Source organism: Globicephala melas, chromosome 9 (genome assembly GCF_963455315.2).
Source record: "Globicephala melas chromosome 9, mGloMel1.2, whole genome shotgun sequence".
Taxonomy (NCBI): domain Eukaryota; kingdom Metazoa; phylum Chordata; class Mammalia; order Artiodactyla; family Delphinidae; genus Globicephala; species Globicephala melas.
In genome coordinates, this window is record NC_083322.1 from 93,054,512 (window position 1) to 93,077,117 (window position 22,606).

Genomic DNA, 22,606 nt, shown 5'->3' on the forward strand with positions numbered 1-22,606 from the left:
ATTTTGCAAAGATCGTTCAAAAGCCAAACAAAAATCTTTTCTCTTACAAAATTCATAAACTTTATTTATAAGACATTAATTATATTTGACAGAAAATGCATTTGCTGTTTACATAAAATGTATCTTTTCAATTAAGAAAATAAAAGTTGTTATGATAAAGGTAAGACCACTGGATTAAAATTAGTGTAACATAAATTTGTCTTCATCAAATAACCGTTACTGTAAACTATTTGTGTAACTCTTTACTGTCTATACAACATAGAGGAGTAATTTTGCTTAAAGATGGAAACAAAATTATTAAAAATTAAAGAATGTTTTTACTGGCTAGTTTGCTTAACCATTGTTCTAACTGATGTGTTTCCAGGAACTACTATTTCATGCTGGATATTTTATTCCATAAATGCAGGGACTGTGGATTTACTTTAGTGATCAGAGGTCTGTAAGGCTTGCTAACTAGGTCAAGTTGGTATGCTTGAAAGAGTAACCATAATGTTGCACATTAGAATTGTTTGAGAGCAAGATGGTAGTTTGAAGGAATAAATTTCTTAATACTGTTTCCATAGGTCCCATGTAAACAAACAGTAGAATGTTGGCAAGTTTTTGCAGTCAAGGCCAATGTTTTGTTTTGGTTTTTTTGTGGTACGTGGGCCTCTCACTGTTGTGGCCTCTCCCGTTGTGGAGCACAGACTCTGGACGCGCAGGCTCAGCGGCCATGGCTCACGGGCCCAGCCGCTCCGCGACATGTGGGATCCTCCCGGACCGGGGCACGAACCCGTGTCCCCTGCATCGGCAGGCGGACTCTCAACCACTGCGCCACCAGGGAAGCCCCAAGGCCAATGTTTAATAAAGGCAGGAAGGAATAAAAAATGGAAATATTATTCCTGGATTTACATTTTGTCTTACCTCAGTTCAAATTCTTACTGTTAAAACAATCTAAAAATATATTTAAGATCTCACCTGGGCTGCCACCCTGCTCTTATAAACATGTTACTTTAATGAATTGGTTTGTTTCTGACAGATGCTCCCTTTGGAATTAAGAATACTATGAACACAGCACCTATTTGGCCTTACACACTTCTATCTTACTTCTCTGTCTTGTTGGTCTAGTCTCTCATTTTTCTGGGGAAATTCCTCCCCCACACATGGAGATTGTGAGCAACGAGTTTGATCCTGCCCCTCTGGCCACACTTGACTGGTTAAGGGTTGACCTGAGATGGGTAAATAGAAGGCATTACATGAAATTTTGCAATTACAATGGAAGAGAGAGTTCTTGTCTGGTGGCCAGAGCTGCATTGATGTGATTTTTTTTAAGTCACATTAAATCTATACATCTATCTTAAGACACATCATGACTTTAGAAATATGAACATGTGCTCCTGTCTTAGAATAGAAAAGAGCAATGTATATTAAAAACGTTTTCATCTGAAACAGGACTAGGGTGGAGAGCTAGGGAGTTTTACAGAGGCAGTGTCACCTGTGCCCATCACAATCCCGTCCAAGTACCGTCAGCCCAATTGTCAGGAGGCTCCTGAAGCCATTGACCTTGTCCACAACACTGGTCATTGTCAACAGACTTGAATATTCTGAGCTTGTATTGAAAACCATCCCTTTGGTGAGAGAAATATTTCAAGGGTTCTTCAATTGACCTAACTCCCCTTGTCCAGATTCTGCATTCGCGAGCAACCTGTCAATTACCCAAAAGAAAATATGCTGATGGAATATACTGGACTTAAGGTAGCTATCTGGTCCGTGTGACCATGGTTGCAACAGTAATGATATCCTGTCTCTAGTTAGTCACTTAACTGATCAGCTTCTCATTTGCTTTACTTTGTTTTCATGATTGCAGAATATTTTATGTGGTCATTTGCACCGACTAGTAGCATACCTTGGCTTCACTTTTAAAAAAAAATTTTATTGGAGTAGAGTTGATTTACAGTGTTGTGTTAGTTTCAGGTGTACAGCAAAGTGAATCAGCTATACACATAAGTATATTTAAAAAGGGTATAAATGAACTTATTTACAAAACGGAAGTAGAGTCATAGATGTAGAAAACTTATGGTTACTGGGAGTAAGTGGTGGGGAGCGATAAATTGGGAGATTGGGATTGACATATACACACTACTATATATAAAATAGATAACTAATAAGGACCTACTGTATAGCACAGGGAACTCTGCTCAATACTCTGTAATGGCCTACATGGGAAAAGATTGGCTTCATTTTTTGCTCTTGAAAAGTCGGCTATCTGTGTTCCTTTGCAGGAATTTTTTTCTCTTTCTCTCTCTATTGCTCAATTTAAACTTTTTTCTTGGCCTTTTTCTTTCTTTCAGTTTTACTGAGCTGTGTCTAAATATGGATTTATTGATTTTTTTCATTATTGTCTTGGAATTGGTTAGGCTTCCTGAATCTGAGAAGTCATGTCTTTCACCAATTCTGGAAAATTCTTCCAGTGTTGACTCTATATTCTCTCCTTCTGGAGCTCCAATTAGATGTGTGTTAACCCTTAACACTTTATCTTTCATGTCTTTTAACTTCTCTTTCATATTTTTAAATTCTTTGTTCCTTCCATTGTATGCTGAGTAGTATCTTTAGTTCTGTTTTGCAATTGACTAAATGCCTCTTCAGCTGTGTCTAATGATGTTTAATTTTTCCACTGAGTTTTTAATTTAATGATTTTATTTTTCACTTTTAGGAGGTATGTTTTCAAATACTTCTGATCATTCTTATAGACTTCTGCTTTTTTCTTCTAACTTTGATTCTTCCTTTTATTCCTTTAAACGTATTTATATACTGCACCTGATAATCTAATATCTGAAATAACTGAATGTCTCTTTGTTTGCTTGTTTTGCTCTCTTATCTTCAGGTATGTTGTGTGTGTTGTGTTCATTGGGACTTTGTCAGAATTCTCCGAGGCCTAGATTGAGAGCACTTTCCTTTGTATTGGATTCTGGTAGACGTACGGCACTTCAAACCTAATGACTCTTTAAGCTACATTTCACCTTATAGTTTTTGTGACTGTCAAAATGGTATGAATTCAAGCTTCAAACCTGTATGAGGACTGACTTGTGGTTGTACATTCTCAAGGAAATTATTTTATTAATCTTCATCAGAATGAGACCTAGAATCTTGCTTGCCATTGTGCCATGTGAAGTGGAATTTTATTACTAATTTACCATTTTATTGAGCTTAGAACAGTTTGGGTGGATCTCAGCTTTATGGAATATGGGGCCCAAATATGACCTCTCACCTTGTACAACCCTTAGGCTATGTTTTCTATTATTTAGTGGTCATTTATACCACAACTGTAGGACAGTAAGCAATGGTAAATGTTCTTGGGGCAGCTGCTGGCTTCAGAATTCACTGAACTAACTTTTTATGATGTTCTCTGTTTATTGGGTCCTCCCTACCTCCCCCAAGCCCTCCCTACCCCCCACCAAAGGATTTCTTGTCCTTTCTTGTTAACTCAGCCATACGTGTAAACTATTTTAAAAATATATCCTAACATTTAAAAATATCTTTTATCAAGAGGTTTTTTCATGATAGTTAATCCACCTTATTTCCATAACCAGAAGTTCCATGTCCTTTTTAAAATTTAATTAAAAGATTTTTTTCATTCTCCAATTCTCATTTCATGCCACAGACATTTTGAGAAATCAGGCAATGCAAAAGTTTATAGAAATCTTAACATATGGACATACATTGGAGGTTCAATTCCAGACCACTGCAGTAAAGCAAATATCGCAATAAAGTGAAGCACACGGGGTTTTTTTGGTTTCCCAGTGCATGTCAAAATTATGTTTACACTATACAGTAGTCTATTAAATATGCGATAGCATTATGTCTAAAAAAACAATAAAATACCTTAATTAAAGCATACGTTATTACTAAAAATTGCTAACCATCATCTGACAATGCAGGGATGCCACAGACTTCAATTTGTAAAAACACATTATCTTCAAAGTGCAATAAGGCAGAGAGCAATAAAACAAGGTATGCCTGTACATCTTTTCTAATACCCTTATTTTTTTTTTTCTATCGAGTATACCTAAAATAATACTTTCCAAAGTGAGTTCTATGGAACACTAATCTGTAATTACATGGTCAAATAAGCTTGGGAAACACTGAGTTAAACAAAGTTACAGATTTCCTTAGTGAACAGATTGTGTGTCATACGCATGTGCATCTTTGAGAGTAGGGTAACTCATAGGATGGGTGTGCTTCCGGAGCCACTTGAGGAAAGCTGGCATGAAGTAAAAATGACCTCCCTAAGACCAAAGAAGTAGTTGATGGCAGAATCAAGACTAGAACCCAGTTCTTCTAACTTTCCCTTCCTCTTTATTATGACAATGGAACATTCTGTAAGTAGCTACTATTTCCAGTAGTACCCCATCCTCAAATTGAGATGCTTTTAGAGCCTGTCTTTCGCTAAGTGACAGGAACGTTGGCACCATTCCCGAAAACAGCTAAATAGCAATGCTCCAGAAGTTCTTAAGGAAAATAAAACCTGAAGTAGAAAATTGATATTTTAATAGGGTTCCCATTCAAATCAGTGCAGAGATATTGTCATCTTGTCTGATTTTTAAGAGGGTTTGTGCTCTCCTGAAAATCATAGTTTTTAGTTGGCAGGGAGCAAACTCCCAAGAACAAGTTGTGACAGAAAACTTTTTTAAAAACTACTTTTGGATTCCAACCAGCAGAATGTGCACAGTTTCTGACTCTTAGTGTATTCTTCCCTCTATTGCCCAGAAAATAGACTGTGGGAACTTGGGAAGGTGAAGTGCAACGTTATTTACATTTTTGTGCCAAAACATTATGAAGCGAAATAGTCAAGCATTCTGAGTGAGTGCAGCGTATGAAAATTAATAGGAACATTTTGAATATGTGATCTTTTACTTGAAGCAATATAAATGAAAAGGGTCCTGTCGAGGTAATTTTTCGACTTCTTTTAAATGTTTCTTTTTTTTTTTTTTTTTAAACACTCTTAGTTGTTTATAATAACCCCTTTGGATCCTAGACCTCAGAATTCTTTCCTTTCAGAATTTCCCTTTCTCTGTTTATCTGTGTACCAAAAATACTTTTCAGGGAAAAAAAAAAAGATGGTGCCTTGAGTCCCCTAAATAGTAAACGATGTCTAATAGCATTGAAATAGGACAATGAGGGTGAGGGTGAGTATTGGGTTTGGAATCCAATTGGTTGGTGTCCCACTTAGCCATAAACCCATGTAAACAAGTGGATATACACAAAGAGATTCCAGGGAGCTGAAAACATTACAGATGTTTTAAGGAGAGAACTTCTAATTGAAAGGTAGGGAGTGACCTCAGCATTTCTGAGAAGGTGTTTTGTAAGATGGCAACTTGGTAGATTTTTGCATTAACAGGAAGCATATTCTGGAGAATTCATAATAATGAGAAAACAGAAGAGGAAGAGAAGAAGAGATATTGAACTTTTACTCTCTGTTAGGTACCAGGTTAGGCAGTGGTCATATATCATCGTATTATTGTATTTGTACATCAAAAGCTAGGAGGCTGCTTCTATCATCATTATCCCTATTTTATAAATGAGGCTTAGAGAACTACCAAGCTAAAGTAACATGTTCAGAATCTTACACCATAAATGGCAGATCAGGGATTTGAACCCAACTTTTTTTTCTGACACCACAGCCCCGGTCTTCATCACAAAGCTGTATTGCCTTCTACAGCAGGTGTGGCTACAGTTCATCTTTTTTTATATCTTTGCCATTTTGGAGAAAGAGTTTGACTTTATGCAGTGACTCGAAACCAGTGAACCAGTGAAAGCCTGGCCCCAACTGGTAACCCCAGCGGTTTGGGCGTGAGGCAGGTGCTGAAAAGAGAGGATGGTGGTGAGTGGAGAGCAGCAATGGTTGAGCCCCTGGCTGGTCCCTGGGGATGAGCCAGGGGCAGCCTGGACGCTGAACATCTGAAGAGCAAAAGGCACGGTAGAGCCAGGGCTGACTGGGGTGTGAGCAAAGTCGTAAGCAGATCAGGACATTTCTGCAAAAGCATTTTCTGCTGGTCATGACTAAGTTTCCTCAATCTGTAGCCAACAGGGCAAACTGAGGGGTCTCATTTAAGTCCTGTGGTAACTTTTCCTACGTCTGATAGGACAGAGAGCAGAGTAGGTGATGCACAGTTTAATTCTATGCATTTTAGGCTAGTGTTTATGAAATAGCACAACATGAACTGATGTTTTAAACTATAAAACTAACCTTTGATATCAGTATTTAATTTAAAGTACACAGCAGTGGGCTCTCGTAATAGCCCAAGTTGAAACATGTACCTCCCTATTTTCTCACAAAATCCCCTGCATCCTAGGCAGGTCCTTATAAACCAGTTTTTCATTTGAAAAATATAACCACTCTCTTCATAATATACAACTCAGTTATTTCGGTTTCCTAACTCAAGATTTCTCAGATTACACAGGTCATCTATCCTCTGAAATCCCTTCCTCTTCCTGTGCGTAGTCTCTGAATTATGGGTCCTATCAGTCACTGTCACTAGAAACTTTGCAGCCACCCTAAGCTGCTGCTTTCCCCTCAATCCCCACATCCATCCGGTCAACAGAATCCTCAGTTCCAAGTCCTATACACCTCTCAAATCGATCCCTTCCTCTCCATCCCTAAATTTCCCATCCTATCTGCCTGGTAGGCGAATGGACTTTCTCATGTCCACTGGTTTGAGTCAGGCACTGATTCCCAACCCAGTTTATTGTTTTCAGGCTCCCAGGATCACACGATAAAAAGCATGGATCCCGGAAGGAATGACCAGTGGTTGCTTTGCTTAGAAGTGATGCAAATAAGTGGTAGGTACTTGTAAGATTCTGGGCCTCTCAATATTAGATTGCCCCCCTGTATACCCTTGACCTACAGGTCGGAATTCAAATGCCATAGCCTAGAGTACAAAGACTTCATAAGCAGGACCCTGTGCGCCTTCCTTGCCTGTCTTGCCCCACTCCCAAACTCTTGCTGCATGCATTAGCCACTCAGACATATTTGCAGCATTGTGCAGATGCATGGCTTCATGTTATTTCCCCTGCTTGGAGTGCACATCAGGAAAGCTGTAATCCCTCCTTCAAAATCCAAGCATCAGCAACTTTGACGGAATCCCTAGCCACACACAGATTCGCCAGGCTGCCTTACACTCCTTACACTTCTTAGCAGTTGTCAAACTGTGTTACAATAATAACTTGCTATTATGTCTTCCTCTCTGCCCAGTGACTTTCTTGAGTGTAAACCCGTGTTCTATTTATCTTTTATCCTGAGCTCCTTGCATAAAGCTTGGATCAATTAATGCATATGTCGAATGAATGAGTGTGCTAAGATGAATTAATTATGACGAATGACTCTGGCACCTTTGATACAAATTCTGTTGTTTTATGTGGGGCACTCCTTTTTGTGAGTTACTTTGAGATCTGTACAAATGAATAAACATAAATAAAAAAACTATGTGTTTAGGATTGCTGAGGCAGAACATTAATATAGTGAGAAGATATAGGAAAAATAGTTTAAAGTTAACTGTAGTAAAAGGTAAAGTCAGCATTCATCACTTGCTAACATAGCTTTAATCAAAATAAGAAGTGAATTTTAATCCGTTTTAGCAAACAATACCTCCTAGTGCTAGTGGGTAGCATTTCAAAGTGTTTTGGTATCTTGGATTTTAAATGAACATACATTGTTTTCTCTAATGCTGTAGGGTTCAAATACCACCATTTATTTTCTCTTTATCGTACATGCCTTGTGAACGCTACTTAATCTCTCTGAGCATCATAATCCTTACCTTAAAGTGAGGGAAATGAAACTTATCTCACAGAATTATCGTAATTATCATTGGATCCAAGGAGCTAAAATATCTAAGTTCCTCAGACAGGGCTGACATAGCACTTAGTAATAAATGTTGCTTTCTCTTTTGTTTAAAAAAATCTTTTTGTTAAATGGACTCTACCCCCAAAACGTTAGGTTCACAAATAGGTAATAACTTGTCATTCCTTATTACAAACTACCCTGGCACCATTGTAAATCTCTGCAGATCTTTGCTATAGGAAGATGGCTGTTGCCTACGTGGATGAATAGCTTTGCTGTACTAGAGGGTGCCCACAGCCATCTTGGACAAAGCGACTCCTACAAGGCAGAGTAGATCCTGGGCCCAAACCCATCTCCAGTCACATCTCCAGAGTCCCGAAAGATTGCCAGAACTGCTTCTCCCACGCAGGGAGTCTGGAGCCACCCGCCCCCTTCCCTTTGTGCACCATAAAGCCCTTTGGATCTCCTGGAATTGGCCCTCTGACACATCCACACACTTAAACCAACACGTTTTCATTTTAACCGACATCAAGGTTATTGCAACATTTTGATAGATGTGCTTAGGAATAGCGTGCTACTTTTGAAAACTTCTAAAGAAAGGGTATGAAAAAATACCCTGTGTGTTTTGTTTGAAATATTGACAGAAGTATGTTTTTTTAAAGAAAATTATCCAAACAACCAGAAGAAGAGACAGAGGCAAGGGATAGACCAGGGTGGGTTGGTTGAGAGTTGACATGTGAAACCCTTTACCATTAATAAAATATTTAGATTATTTGAGCTAAGGAGGAAATTGCTAAGGATTAGGTTTATAGCACTTGACCACGTCTCAGAAGTGCTACTCTGTAAAACTTGTCAAAGACAGAAAAAAAAAAAAAGGGGGGGGGAGCAATCCCATTAGGAAACCTGGGTTTTGTATCCTGTCGTTTATTACATTTGTCAGTTGAGGCAGTAAGGATTATGGCAGTAGATTTATTAATTTTTCAGAAAACCTGGCATGGAGAAGCCTTACCCTTGGCAGTAGCTTGCGAAACACAGTGATGGAAGTTTGTGAAACAAGCAGAATACTGCATACCTGCCGCGAAAAAGTCATTACCATCGCGAACCTGTCACAGACAAAGCCAGGTAACAAATTTAGGAAGGACTCTTTTCCGGAAAATCAGCAAGATTTCCTTCAGAATCTTTTTGTCTAAAGGGGCATTTTTTGTTAGCACAAGTGCGAGGGTGGCTTTAGTCACCGTGGGTCTCGAAAATGACACTGTGCTCCAGGCAGACATTGGTTTTCATTTCTGACATTCAAGAGTCTTTGTCATGAGTGTCCGAAGATTCATTCTTGCCTACCCAGCCAAAAAGCAGGACGTACTCCTCTCCTTTACATGATGATGGGGTCTGAGCTGTCTGGCAGCCTCTTGCTAATGTTCTCTGCCCTGAACGGTAGGGATGGCCTTGTCTGAGGGTGTCTATGGGCTGGGGCGTTGCACTCATGTTCTTGTAAGGTCTTTGCTGTTCCTTCTAGATTCCACAGAGACCAAGCTTGCTTTTTTTTTTTCTGCCACTGCTCACCATAGATTCAAGTTTCTCTATTTCTTTATTTTCTACCCAAGAAGGTGTACAGGGTTTACAGACGGTGCTATACTGTGTACAGAAGTTGAAACCACAGAGTCCTAAATTTATCGTGTCTGCAATTATAGAGAGTGGTTTACTGTATCTCAGGCTTTATTTTAAGCCCTTTACAAATATTAATTAAGTGAATCATATCGTCCTTACACTAGCCCATGAGGTAGCTGCTATTATTACTACTATTCGGGAGATGAGGAAACCGAGACACAGGCAGTTAGACGGCATGGCTGAGGTTACACAGCCGGTAAGTGGCAGCTGGCTTCATGTTCCCAACTCCCTTGCTATGCTGACCTAGAGCAGTCCCACGGTTCTGGTTGTCTGCATTTCATGTGAACCAGATCAGCTGTCCGCATGGAGGAGGGTTCCATTGTGAGTATACATAGGGGAAAAGGGAAAGACAACACATGTAAGGAAGTGCATAAATATCAAAAGTTTCTAAACACTCTCCTGGGTGGAGTCAAAAAGATTGATTCCATCAAGGTCCTCGTGCTTGGGTGTGCATACACATCCCCCAGGGCATTTATTAGCTTTGCCCCCATTTGCAGGAGTTTCTGATCCAGCATGTCTTGGAGCCTGGGGTCTACATTAATGTAATCACTCCCATCAATTCAGAGCATCTTGAGGGCACCTGAGATATATTTCATTAGAGACCTGTGCCTTGTACTCACAGGCTTGGTTTATTTCAGAGAGGATGGAAAGAAACTAAAATTTTATCCTAAACCTCTCCCCTGTCTTCTGGAGGTGTCCTAGGTAAGAAACTTTGTAGAATTCAAGTTCATCTTCCTGGGCAGGTCTCACTTGGGCAGTGAGGGAAGGGGTTTGAAGAAGTTGGCAATAGTCTAAGATCTTAACCAGGAAAATGAAGACTTGATTTTTTTCAAGAGAGGATGCCCCTTCTTCTGGGAGGCACAGCAGATGTCAGTGTGCTCCTCTGAGGAAGTAAGTTTAGAAATGAAAGCTTGTGGACATTTCAAATTGGGCTGAACTTTAAACTCTTATTTATGTATCTTGGGCATAGGAATGGGGAAAAAAGCAACCCTAAAGATGTTATGTAATGTATGGTTTATCAGATGTTCTTCAGGCCCCTATGAGCCAGGGTAGATGCAACTAAAAATGCCCTCACAGTTGAGCTCGATGAGGATTTGACCTCACACGTGAGCCAGTACAGCTCTTTTGAACCAGAAAAGAACTGGCTTATAGTCTTGTATCCCTTCTAGCAAACGTTAGGCATAGCCTCAGAGAAACCCAATCATTAAAATGAAAAGAAAACAGAAACTGTTTCCTATGACATGAATTTAAAGAACAGGCTTCCTTTTTTTCCCCCTTGAATAGAAACAGTGAATTGAAGTGGAGTAAAATTAAGCTAAATAAGAGGAAACAGTGAAATTTTGTAGACTGTAGAATAGTCTCTCTGGGAACATTTTGGAAACCCCATCACTTAGTCATTTCAAACTAGACCAGACAAATGACTTGAAGATACGCTGTGAGAGGCAGGGTTGTAGAGAATGGGTGAATGAATTTTTTCTCTATCCCCTATGGAAATTTCCTCAGTGGTGTCAGCACTCACACACACACACACACACACACACACACACACACACACGCGCGCGCGTGCACACACACACACACACGCACACACACACACAGTCACACACTTTCAGATTGTCTCCTTTCTGACTTCTCAATTTGATCATCACCAAAATAGCATTTTAAAACTTCAAAAGCCTCTTTCTACTGATGGGTCTACATTTACTGTCTATTGTGATCCCCCTTTTCCTTCATTATGGAGTAGGTTTTCTGTTCAGGCTATAAAATCCTTCCGACTTCCCCTTTGTCATTTTTAAAGCCGTGTATACACCTTCCCCCAATGTGTCCTAGTGATTCCAAATAGTAAGCAGAAGAGCTTCCTCTCTGAGACCCACTGGGGAACCAAGAGGATAACCCAACTCCCATCAAGTGGGGATATACAGAAGCTGTACATGTCATCAGGCTCATTAAAAATACCCACCATAAAACCACTGGGCATCCTTTGCGTCCCTTGGGCAGCACATACTTTCACGGCTAGCTGGTAGAAAGCACAATATTGAAGAGCCAACTTCTTGTGAATTTGAAGCTCAAAGTGGGGACATTCAGTGTAACCATTTGCCCTACTTCCTATTCAGAGTTCAGCCCACTTTGCACCAGAAGATCTGTAAATGACTGGATTTCATTTATTTTTTTTTGTTCTATTTCGTGTTCGCTACAATAAGAAATTCGAATGAAATTAAAAGATTAGTTATGGTTTTCCATTTAAACATGTTAACTTTCACTCTCTGATTATGGGAAGTTAGAAATTGGTTCATGTTTCTTTTAAAAAGGTTTTTAGTCCAGGTTGTTGATCATAGCGAGATATAATAAAAATATCAATTTTTATTTTCAATCGTAATTTTGTTTTGGAAGACAAAACTTTTCTGTTATACTTTTTCTTCTCCTTGCTGCACGTGGTTCAAGATCAAGCAAGATTCTCTATCATGTAATAGTAAAATAAAATAACAATATTTCTGATGATAGTAATAATAACAAGCAGCTACCATGTATAGAGTACTTACAGACATGCCAGACCTTGCTCCAAGTCCTCCATTTGATGTTGTTCCATTTTACCCTCACAACTGCTATCTCTATAAGAAAAATGTTCTCATTTTACTGATGGGAAGATTGATCTTAGAGAGGTTCAACTATGCCTAAAATTATACAACTGGTGTAGCAGGAGTCAAGCCAATTTTTTCTGACTCCAAAGCCTGTGTCGTTAACTACCTGCCATATGCCTCAGAAAGACACATTTTCATTTAAATCTTAATGAAATCACATTTCCTGTGGTCCTTCCTTCCCTCACGTCGTGTCTTCTTATTCCATCCTCAAGAAGGAAACAAGAGTATCTTCCAAAATAAGATTTTTGAACTATTAAAAGCAGTAGACACTATTATCATTAATTTTTTTGCCAGCTATATAAATAGTCACATACACAATATAGTCACGCACCTAGGGAGAGGTTTGTTTTAGGTGAACCGAAAGAAATCGAGCAGTAGTTCTAAAGAAAATCATATAGTAAATTGAAAACCATTTTTGGCACATTCATGCTATCGCATTTGGTATTTTTTAAATGCTCGTTTTATTTGAGAGTATACAGCATATTATGACAATCCATAGTGGGCAGAGTAGTGCATTGATTACATTTGCTTTTGGAAGAGGAAGGAAAAGAGTGATTTCTATGACTTTTTCTATCTAGTCATTTAAAAAGATCCACTTCACTGCACAGAATTTAATCCATATAGTAGAGTGACTAAATGGAACATGAGATTTTGAGACAATAGTATTTTGTTCATTGTTTCAAAGACGTTGATCATAATCATTTAGGAATTGATGATTGCCTGGAAAAGAAAGGCACCTAGACCTCATCCTGCCTTCCAAAAGCTTACACGTTTTGGCAGCATTATACACCTAGTGCAGAAATCTAGCATTGGACTTAAAACTGGAGAAGAGATGCTGAGCAAAAATGTAAGCACATGCTGAATTGAGCAATGAAGTATTGATAGATTTGTTTATCTTCTCCACACCAAATAGAATGTAGGCTCCATGAGAGAGGTCCCTTGGTAATTTTTTAATTAATTGCTATCTCTCTAGCATCTAGAAAAGTATCTGGCACGTAAAAGATGCTTAATAAGTATTTCTTAGATAATGTGAACTTTAAGAGAAGGAATCTAGGGGATACTGCACCTCGCCCTGCATCTATTTCTATATTTAGGGGAGGCAAGAGTGGGATTGCCCTCCTTCTTCTTCTTAAGAACATGACTGTCCAGGCAGTTGCCCTTCTCAGACAAACAAACACATTCTTTCAGTGTAATCAACATTGTGGGGATTCAAGGACTGAATATCTTAAGTGAAAGCATCTGTTAGAAAACATGATAAGGTATTCACAAACAAAGTCCTTGTCATTTATATGTTCCGAATGATGCCCACCTTCCCATGGGTAAACACCGAGTCCTAAATTGCTGTAATAAAAGATCAGGGCCGCTGTCGTGGAAGTGCCGTGTTTCTCCCAGCTGGAGTGCAGAGAACAAATGTTGGCAGCGTGGGACTGATTCTGCACCCATGTGGAATAATTTAATGCCATTAATAATGCTAGAAATGCTAAGAAAACAGTTTTAGGGGAAAAAAAGCAAAATATGGGGGCATACGAAACCAGTCTTGTCATCTGAACTCCAGAATCCATTTGTTTTCCATTGTTTGCTGTACTTACCCTGGATCTGTTTTCACTTTTATTTGTGGTCAGCTTAGATATGTCTACACGAAAGCACACATCAGAAGTAAAATGACTCTGTCTTGTTATAGTATGACTTCAGACAGTTGGACAGTTTTAGGGTTCACTGGCTCCTGGATCAGTTTTCCCATGCCTGCATGAAGCATGCTAGTTAATAAACTGCAAAGAAAAAAGGCATTGTCTTGAAAGGCCCATGCATCCAACCCATTGAGCTAAGTTCTGGGCTCAAACCCTGTCCTTGGATCCTCGTGCATAGCTCCCTAGCTGAACTCTGCCCCCCAGAAATTCTCACATAATTTTCATTGGCTACAGTGGGACTCATCCTGGTACGTCCACGGGTAGACTCTGGCTGGCTGCATGTAACATACTGTTTGGGTTGAGGCACACATCTAGAAAGGCATTGTTTACTATTTTTGTGGGCCTTCACCAATTTCTGGACGCCAAAACAGATGAACTCACTGCTTCTGAATAACTCATTCATCAAAACAGACGTGAACATTTTTCTTACTTGGGTTTAGTTAGAAAGAAAACCATTTGCTGGTTTCCTGTCTGGAAGCCAAAATATGTTTGGGGTTCTCCACTTCACCTCAAGCTGACCCCCAACCTGACCACACCTTAAAAGCAACGAGACTTGCTTTTATGCAGAGAGGGGTATATGCAAGCTCTTGTGGCCATGAGGGTATGACAAAGACACTGAGACTGGTTTGAACCTTCTCGAAGCTTTTCTTACAAAGTTCAAGTTCGTGGAAACCATTTGGGGCGCAATCACTTTGGTACCATCCAAACGTGAATCCAGCCTAGGAAACTGTTAATGCCTCCACTGTCAGGAATCAATAGTTCTTCTGTGCAGTTGACTTAATGGCAGCTGTCATTTGTTTCATGTCCTTGTGAAAAGAGCACATATTCCTTTGGGGTTGCTTGTAATATAAAAATGCTAGTGCTTTGCTTTTGAACATAGTAAATGGTTCCATGTGTATTATCAAGCTATTGTAGTAACATAAAATGAGGGTGTTGCTCTGACTTGGTCTAAAATCAGTGTGTGTGTGTGTGTATGTGTGTGTGTGTGTGTGTGTGTGTAATGTTATCTAAGGAGCCTCAGAGACAAACACCAGAAGTGTAGAGCAGTGAGAAGAAAAGGCTCCTTGAGACAGCGCATGCATCGTGGAAAGCATTTGGGGAACCTCCTGAGAAGCAATGAGTAGATATACTTCCAAACCCTCAAAAATATCAAACATCCAAGTGAAAACCACTAAGTTTAATGAGATCTTTTGTCTGTAGAATAAAACTAAAAGCTTAAAGAAATTTCAAGTTTATAAGTACCTAGGGCTAGAGATTTTGGACTAAATTCCAGCTTCTAAGAAGGAGGATGTCTAAACCCTGCAGTATTGACAGAGTTTTGTTCTCAGAGGATTCCAGGTGGTCCTGAAGAGTCAATTTCAGGGTTTCATGAGACTCGTGGTCAAGACTTAACAGATGTTCACCCCAAAGTCCACCCTGTTTTAAATCTATTTTATCCTGTCCATGCTTCTATGAACGTTGAGTGTAACTTATTCCTGAGGAACTCTTTGAGTACTGAGATTCTATTCAAGACAGGTTTAGCCTTCTCCTCTCAACCATCATGATTGTAACCTCCCTCTTCAACCTGATTTTCCTCTCTTTTCTGGACTTTGTCACTCTTTTCTCTCAATTTTATAAAATTACTGAAACTATGGTGATTCTGATTAATCTTGCTCTCTTATACTCATCCTTGGAGAATTATATCTTGGTTGTGTTACTCCCTCCCCTTTTATTTGTCTCACTAGGAAAAAAATCATTATGAATGTTTATCTTGAGCTCAGGTTCTGATTTCCACAGATTCGAATTCAGAGTGGCTCTACCACTTAACCAAGTTGCTTAAGCTAGGGCTTCGCAACATTTTTAATGTCATGGAATACGTTTAAAAATGATAATATTTGTACAGATGCTGGGGTAAGAACCCTGGAGTAAACAATTGGGGCTGCTTGAGGCAGAGGCCAGAGAGTCTGGCCCAAGCTGCCTTAAGGGATGAGATGATGAATATCTCAGAAGACTCCTAAGCTATTCTCCATGTAGAACCACTTCATCATTTACATATCAGTTTCCTGATCTACCAAATGGAAATAAGATGGATATCCACTACCTACCTCTTAAAGTTGCAAAGATTAAATGAGTTCATGCATGCAAAGCACTTAGCACAATGCCCATCACCCAAAGGATGGTAATTAGTAATGGTAGTAGTAGAAGTCATGGGAGCTTAGCAGCGGTTGCAGTAACTGTTTCTTTATAATCTCACAAATTGGAGAGAATCATTGGCAACCCACAGGCCAGTTCTATTAGCATTTGAGGCCTCACCTGATAGATTTCCAGTAAACCAGGGCCACTGAGGAGGAGGAATCCGTGGAGAGCTCAATGCCAAGGCAGGTAGAGTATGGAGGAAATTACTCAGTTTCTCAGCAGAAGTAAGCAGACTGCCCAAGGACCAGGTCATATAACTAAAACTTAGTCAGTGAGCTGAGATTTAGGAAAGGATAATAGCCCTTGAGGAAGGGTCTATGGGAGGGAGCTGGACAGCCAGACAGAAGCTCAGTACCATGAAGAGGCTAACTTGGGGGCAGTTTGAGTTTTGATGAAAGGGTGGAAGGGCCATATAGCTATACTGGACATGTCCCTAGGCCACCCTGTCCTTACCCTGTCTGCCAGCAAGGGAAAGCACTGGAGTAGGCTTAGCAGTGGATTCCAAGTCCCAGAGAGCTGCTGGGAGCATTGGAAGGACTCCTTTCTTGAAGACTGGCCCCCAGCCTCACCTGTAAGTGGAGGATATCAGATAGCCTGCAGCAGAAGCCTGGGGTCTTGAACAAGTGGGAAGAGCTATCTAGAAAACTAGGAAGCCTTAGATTTGAGAGGGCTGTGTTCAGCCAGGTCTGAATACAGGGGCCTCCATGTGCTTGGGCACTGTCTCCACCCTCATGGCCCAAACGGTCTACTTCCAGCCATGCTCCCAGGGGACATTGCCTCCATTCCCCAAGCCTTACTCTTCTGAGCTTCACAAGGCCTAGTTGGTTTAAATTTTTTGCCCTTCCATTGTCCCAGCCTAATAAGGAAGTCAGTCAGCTGTGGGTTGGGATAAGGAGCTGGTGGTGAGGAAGAACATTCTTCCAAGGGCCTTTTGATCTTTAAGAGGCTGTAAGTGGCCCAATTCCCTGCTTTTATGCAAAAATATCTCTTGTATGTGTCATTCAAACAGACTGTTTTTCCTTCCCATGAGTGTATTTGTTGTCTCTTGGCAATTTTATAGGAAACAGAATGCAGGCCATCCCAAAGTCAGGCAGAAGCGGAAAGCATCTGACTTTATTTTGCTCACTTTCCAGACTTTCCTTTCTTATTCATTGTTATCGGTCTTCAGGAATCACGTGTTTCCATGGCAAGGCAAGCTACCCGTAGGTAGTTCATGGCTGGTCCTGACTCTGTCCCTAACCAACTGTGTGACCTTGGACAAGCTGCTTCACACCTTTGGGCCTCAGTTTTGTTATCTGGAAACTTAGCAAGTTGGACTTGATAAGGTAAATTTGATCAGCAGCGTGTTATAGCTGTTGAAACATGATTTGAAGATGAATCCACCTAATTTTAAATCCTGGTTCTGTTACTTTGCCAAGTGACTCAGCTACATCAGAGGCTCGGTTTTCTTATCTATAAACAAGGTTGTTATAAGAATTTTTAAAAGATAATGCTTGTAAAGTTCTTAATAGTATCTGAATATTATAAGTGTTAAATAAATTTTAGCTCATATTATTTTTCCCATCTATAGTTTTTCATGTAAAATTTTATATAAATCTATTTTTCTCCACCATATATGCTAATACCTTTTTCCGTTAGTGGGGGCAAATCAAAATGGGCAATGGTGACTCTATATTTTATTCTACACATACAAGTACATTTGTGTTTGTACATGTATTCTCTCTCCCTCCCTCCCTCCCCCTTCCTTCCTTCCTTCCTTCTTCCTTCCTTCCTTTCTTCCTTTCTCTCTTTCTTTCCTTCTCTCTCTCTCTCTCTCTCACACACACACACACAAACACACACAAACACACACACACAGCAAAAGGTAACTGGATTTCCTACCATCAACAGAGTCTAGGATTAACTTAGGTAAAGAGGCATCATACTAGTATTTCGTTCCTCGAGCTCTTTCACAAATCCTTCCTTTTGAACCAATGGCCCATGAAGACAACAGTTCAAGTTTTCAGACTAAGGAGGTTGTTAAGGCCATTCTTCAGCAACCCCATCGTGTGCAAAAGTAAAGGTCCTCCCTACATATGGAATGAACAGAGCCTTGACGAGTGAGGTCATCACAGCTCTACAGTATTAGCTATGGCCATTAACTTCAGAGCCACGCCCTGTTTGGTAGGAGTCCCCAAATAAGTCAAATAAGAGCTGCGTGAAGGTCTTGTAAGGAGAGGCTCTGAGAAGGGGATGGGATGGGAGTCAAGAGGACGTGTTTGTCTTCTAGTGTCTTTTGAGAAGAGAGGCCCTTTTGAGGGGAGAGGTTTGGAGATTATGAACTACAGAGGAAATATGTCTGCTGCACAAGCCCTCAGCCACTGCAGCCACCTGCAGCAGTGGCCCTGAGGGGACTCAGGATGGGAAGGAACATGATACCAGCCCTAGATACCTAAGCTGTACACCGAAGGAATAACTTCAATGAACCCAGACTCTTGCATCTTTCCATACATAGAAAAGCGCTAAATTCCTTAACTTGAGATGTCTGATTTTCTTTAATTAACAGTAATCTTTTGATGTTCCCACTGCCTGGTCTTTGTTGCAGAACCCCGTGTATATCCTGGCTCCTCCGTTAGCCCTTTGGAGCAATCCCTCAGAGCTATCTGAGAGGCTGCTTCCCGGGCTTGAAGTCCTCAGAAAGACCACCAAATAAAACCTAATTCTCAACGTTTAGGTTATGCATTTTTTTTCAGTCGACAGAACTAACCCTCTGTTGTTCAATATTACATTTCCCAGTTTTAGTTGAATGGGTTTTGATGCAGCTAGGCTGAAACAGTGCAGGCAAGTCTGACTTTTTATTTGTTTAGTCATTTATTTATTAGCTACTCAACATTAATGTGTACCTGTAGTATGCCAGCATTGTGCTTAGTGGTAGAAGTACAAATGAGACTAAACCTGGATCTTTACCCACGAGGAGCTTGCAGTCTTAACAGAGGCAGATGGGGAAGCCAGCAGCTGTCAGTACAGCAGGTTGATGCTGTGGAAGGTATACAGAAGGCACAGTGGGAGTACCCAGTAGGAGCAATGATCAAGGGGGGCTCAGGGGAGAAGAACCAGAACAAGGCAGCAGTGGAGGAGGGCCGGGGTAAAGATCTATTGGGAAGTAATTAAAGCATGGAGTGGACTTCCTGGCGGTCCAGTGGTTAAAACTCCACGCTTCTACTGCAGGGGGCATGGGTTCCATCCCTGGTTGGGGAACTAAGATCCCGCATGCCACATGGCATGGCCAACCAGTAAAATAAATAAAGAGCCCGTGTTGTATTTAGAATTGTGTTACTGGCTGGGGCTCTTAGGATAACAAGGGTATCATCTGTTAATGGAAGGAATTCAAGACAAAGAGGTATTTTGTGCAAAATCGTGGTGACTTTGGTTCTCACCATGTGGAACTGGAGGATCTTGTGTGACATGCCATGAAGATAAGTTGTCCGGCAAGCAGCTGTCATTAGGATTTAAATGGAGGTTGGAGCCATGACTATGTATGTATGTACTCTTTTTTTTTAACTTTGTGGCATGTGTGATCCTCCTGGACCAGGGCTCAAACCCGTGCCTCCCAACCACTACCCCACCAGGGAAGTCCCTGTGTCATATTTTAGATTCCACATATAAGTGGTATCATATGGTATGTGTCTTTCTCTGTGTGACTTACTTCACTTAGTATGATAATCTCTAGGTCCATCCATGTTGCTAAAAATGACATTATTTCATTCTTTTTTTTATGACTGAATAATGTATGTACTTATTAAGAGAGATAGTATATATTGATAGATTTAAGAAAAGTGGATCATGGTATGCCTGAGGAATAACCAGTTTTAAGGGTTGAAATGAGGAAATAGAGATAGTGAAGAAAGAAAAGACAGAGCCATAGAATTCGAATACCAAGAAGAATTGTACATAAGCCAAGGGAAAAAGAACTTATAGAAGGAGGTAGTGATCAGCAGAGTCAAATATCACAGACATAAGATAATGTCTGCTGGGTGTCTCTATTACTTATGTGGGCTTTTTGCTACCAAAGACTATGTTCCTTCAAGTTTTATGAAGCAATAGTGGCTTTATTGTAAGTACACACTCAGGAAAATGAAGTAGACAGGAGCCCTAGTTATGCAACCAGGTTTAGGGAGAATAGGAACTCCAGAGAAGTCAGGCCTTGTACAGTATGGAAGACAGTCCAGAAACTAGAAGTCCATTCAAGATACAAATAAACTCTTGCACTCAGGATATCTTGTTGCCTCCTGAAAAAAACTATGGGAACATAGAGGAGGTTCCACAATCCCTTTGTGTAGGAGATGCTTCGTGATCTCTCTTTAGGCTGCCTACCATCAGCCTAACTCTTTGGCTGTCTGTGGAGGTCTGCGTGCTTTGGCTGCACTGCCATATTCCATCTCTAGACCAGTCTTTCAAGGACAGATTCCAGTTGGGCTAATTCATCCCCATGTTTCTAATTAGACAGGGACCTCTTAGTCTATAGATTGGTAGTCTTTGGGTCACTGGTATACACCCACCCCCTGGGGTCAGCTGTAGCCAGGAGGCAAGGTAATGTGGTACCCACAATATGAACTACCTCTTCATAAGGAACCACCAAGAACTGCTTTCTTCAGCAAGCGTCAGTGGATCCAGAAGATGCTACCTGTTTTAAAGCCTCTTCTTTAGTACCGTGGACATGGGTAACGTGGAAGTATTGGTCTACCAAGGGGACTAGCTTCAGTGGAATGGTGGAGACAGAAGCCGGGTTTTGGATTTTAGTAGGTTGAGGAGTTAATGGGACGTGAGCTAGTAGGGACAGGGAATGGGAAAGAAGGTAGGAAGATACAGTACCAGAGCTAATAGAATATATGCTTCCAAGACAAGATTGTCTTTTAAGGTAGAAGATACTTGTAATAGGAAGAAATGAGTAGAGAGAAACAAAGGGTGCATATACAGGGGAGAAGATGATTAACAGTCCAGGGTCCCTAAAGAGCTGGAAGGGAACCTGGCAGAGCACCATCGTTCACCTGATCCGTATATACACTCCCCAGTGGACTCACCTATCTGAGGCAGCCAGATATTACTGGGTGTGGAGAAATTCCGAGAGCAATATGAAGAAGGACTAAAATGTAAAAGTGAGTGTGTTAAAGAAATGGAGAAATACCATGCCAGTGGACAGCTAGGAGGAGTAAAGGGAATAGGAAAAGAGGAAGACTGGGAAGCTGAAGAATCTGTAGGCAGGAGTTTGACCAAATATTCCCAAGGGACAGGTCATGAGTCCCCTTGGATGTTCTGATGACTCTCAGGGTTGCGTTTATTTCTCTGGCTGCAAGAAGAAAAACAAAAGCAGGCCTCGGTTGTGATGTCTCTCATAACTCACAACAATAGCAGGCAAGTCCCCAGATATTCCAGAGCTTCTTATTCTGCATCAATAAATATTTACTGCTGTTGTATCACCTTAGCGATGATTTTTACCATACATCCTGTCTGAATTTCTTGGAACAATCTCTTTTTGAAAACTTTAATACCAGAAATAATCCCTGTGGATAAGCCAATTAGGTCTTAAAAATAGAACCTTTGTTAAAAAGCCATTAGAATTTCTCTTCTGGTGTTGGGCTCTGTCATTGATAAATTGCCCCCAGGCCTCTCTCTTAATGTCTTAGGTTAAGACTGTCTCTAGTACATACATATACCAGAAGCACTAAGATTTTTTCATTTAAAAATAGATCCAAAGGCAAACGTATTTCAAGTGGATTTCCTACTATGGGGATTTCAAAAACTAACACCGGAGAATGAAGGGTGGAAACTGGAGTTTTACATTTGTACTCGGCAAATGCAATTTCTACTCCTGTAGTTTTTCATTTCCTCCACCTATCTCTACTTCACTGCTGACTGTAAATGTGAGATGGAAGCGGCAGATTTTGTAAGCATTTGAGACCTCCATTTTCTGCTTGGAGAAGAAAATGAGCCTCTTAGAAGTTTCCTTTCCTTTGCTTTCTTTTCCTCTTCCTTCTTTTTCTTTTGAGAGGAGAGAAAAAGAAAGAGAAGTTATTTGAAGATGAATTAAAAAGTGGTATTTATATTTAAAATTTCATTTCCTTTCAGTTTCAGATCTGGGATTCAAATAACCATGAGAAGGGCCAGACAGCTGTCCTAGTCCCATGAAATCGTCCTAATTCCTCTTGATAGAGTTGAAGCTGATTTGTTTCCTGATTTATAATGTTATCATTAAAGAATAGCCAACATTTATTGAGCACCTAGTAGGTGCCAAATACTGAGGATAAAGGGGCAGTAAGCATTGGTCCTTTTCCTCAAAGAACTCACGTTAAAGTGGTCAACTGGGTAATTGCTAGATGAATCAATAATTCAGGGGAAGTAGAAGTCAGAAAGAGAAAATGACAGTGAGCGGTGAGCAGAAAATTTCTCCCTCTTATTCAGGCTTATGACAAGGAGCTAGCTACATCCTTAACTTTACTCTGACTGGAGAAAGCAAAATATATCCCTTGCTTTATAAAAAGTGTTCCCTAAGGAAAGAACTTTGCCTATAGCTATGAAGCTGATTGATGTTCTGAAAGCCCAAGAAATCTGTGCTGACAAGCCTGCATACCAATTCAAAGCTGAAA

At 40.3% G+C, this 22,606-nt stretch overlaps 1 protein-coding gene across 7 annotated transcripts in view; it reads left to right on the forward strand.

The window, feature by feature from the left end:
* SUGCT (succinyl-CoA:glutarate-CoA transferase) overlaps positions 1-22,606 on the forward strand; it is a 775,307-nt gene that overhangs the window by 619,718 nt on the left and 132,983 nt on the right. For 4 of the 7 annotated variants that reach the window (XM_060305061.1, XM_060305062.1, XM_060305064.1 and 1 more), the window contains one exon: positions 8,801-8,938. The exons of the other annotated variants lie outside the window; for them this stretch is intronic. In XM_060305061.1, the coding sequence (XP_060161044.1) occupies positions 8,801-8,938 (138 nt within the window). The remainder of the gene's footprint in view (positions 1-8,800; positions 8,939-22,606) is intronic. 7 annotated transcript variants of the gene reach the window in all.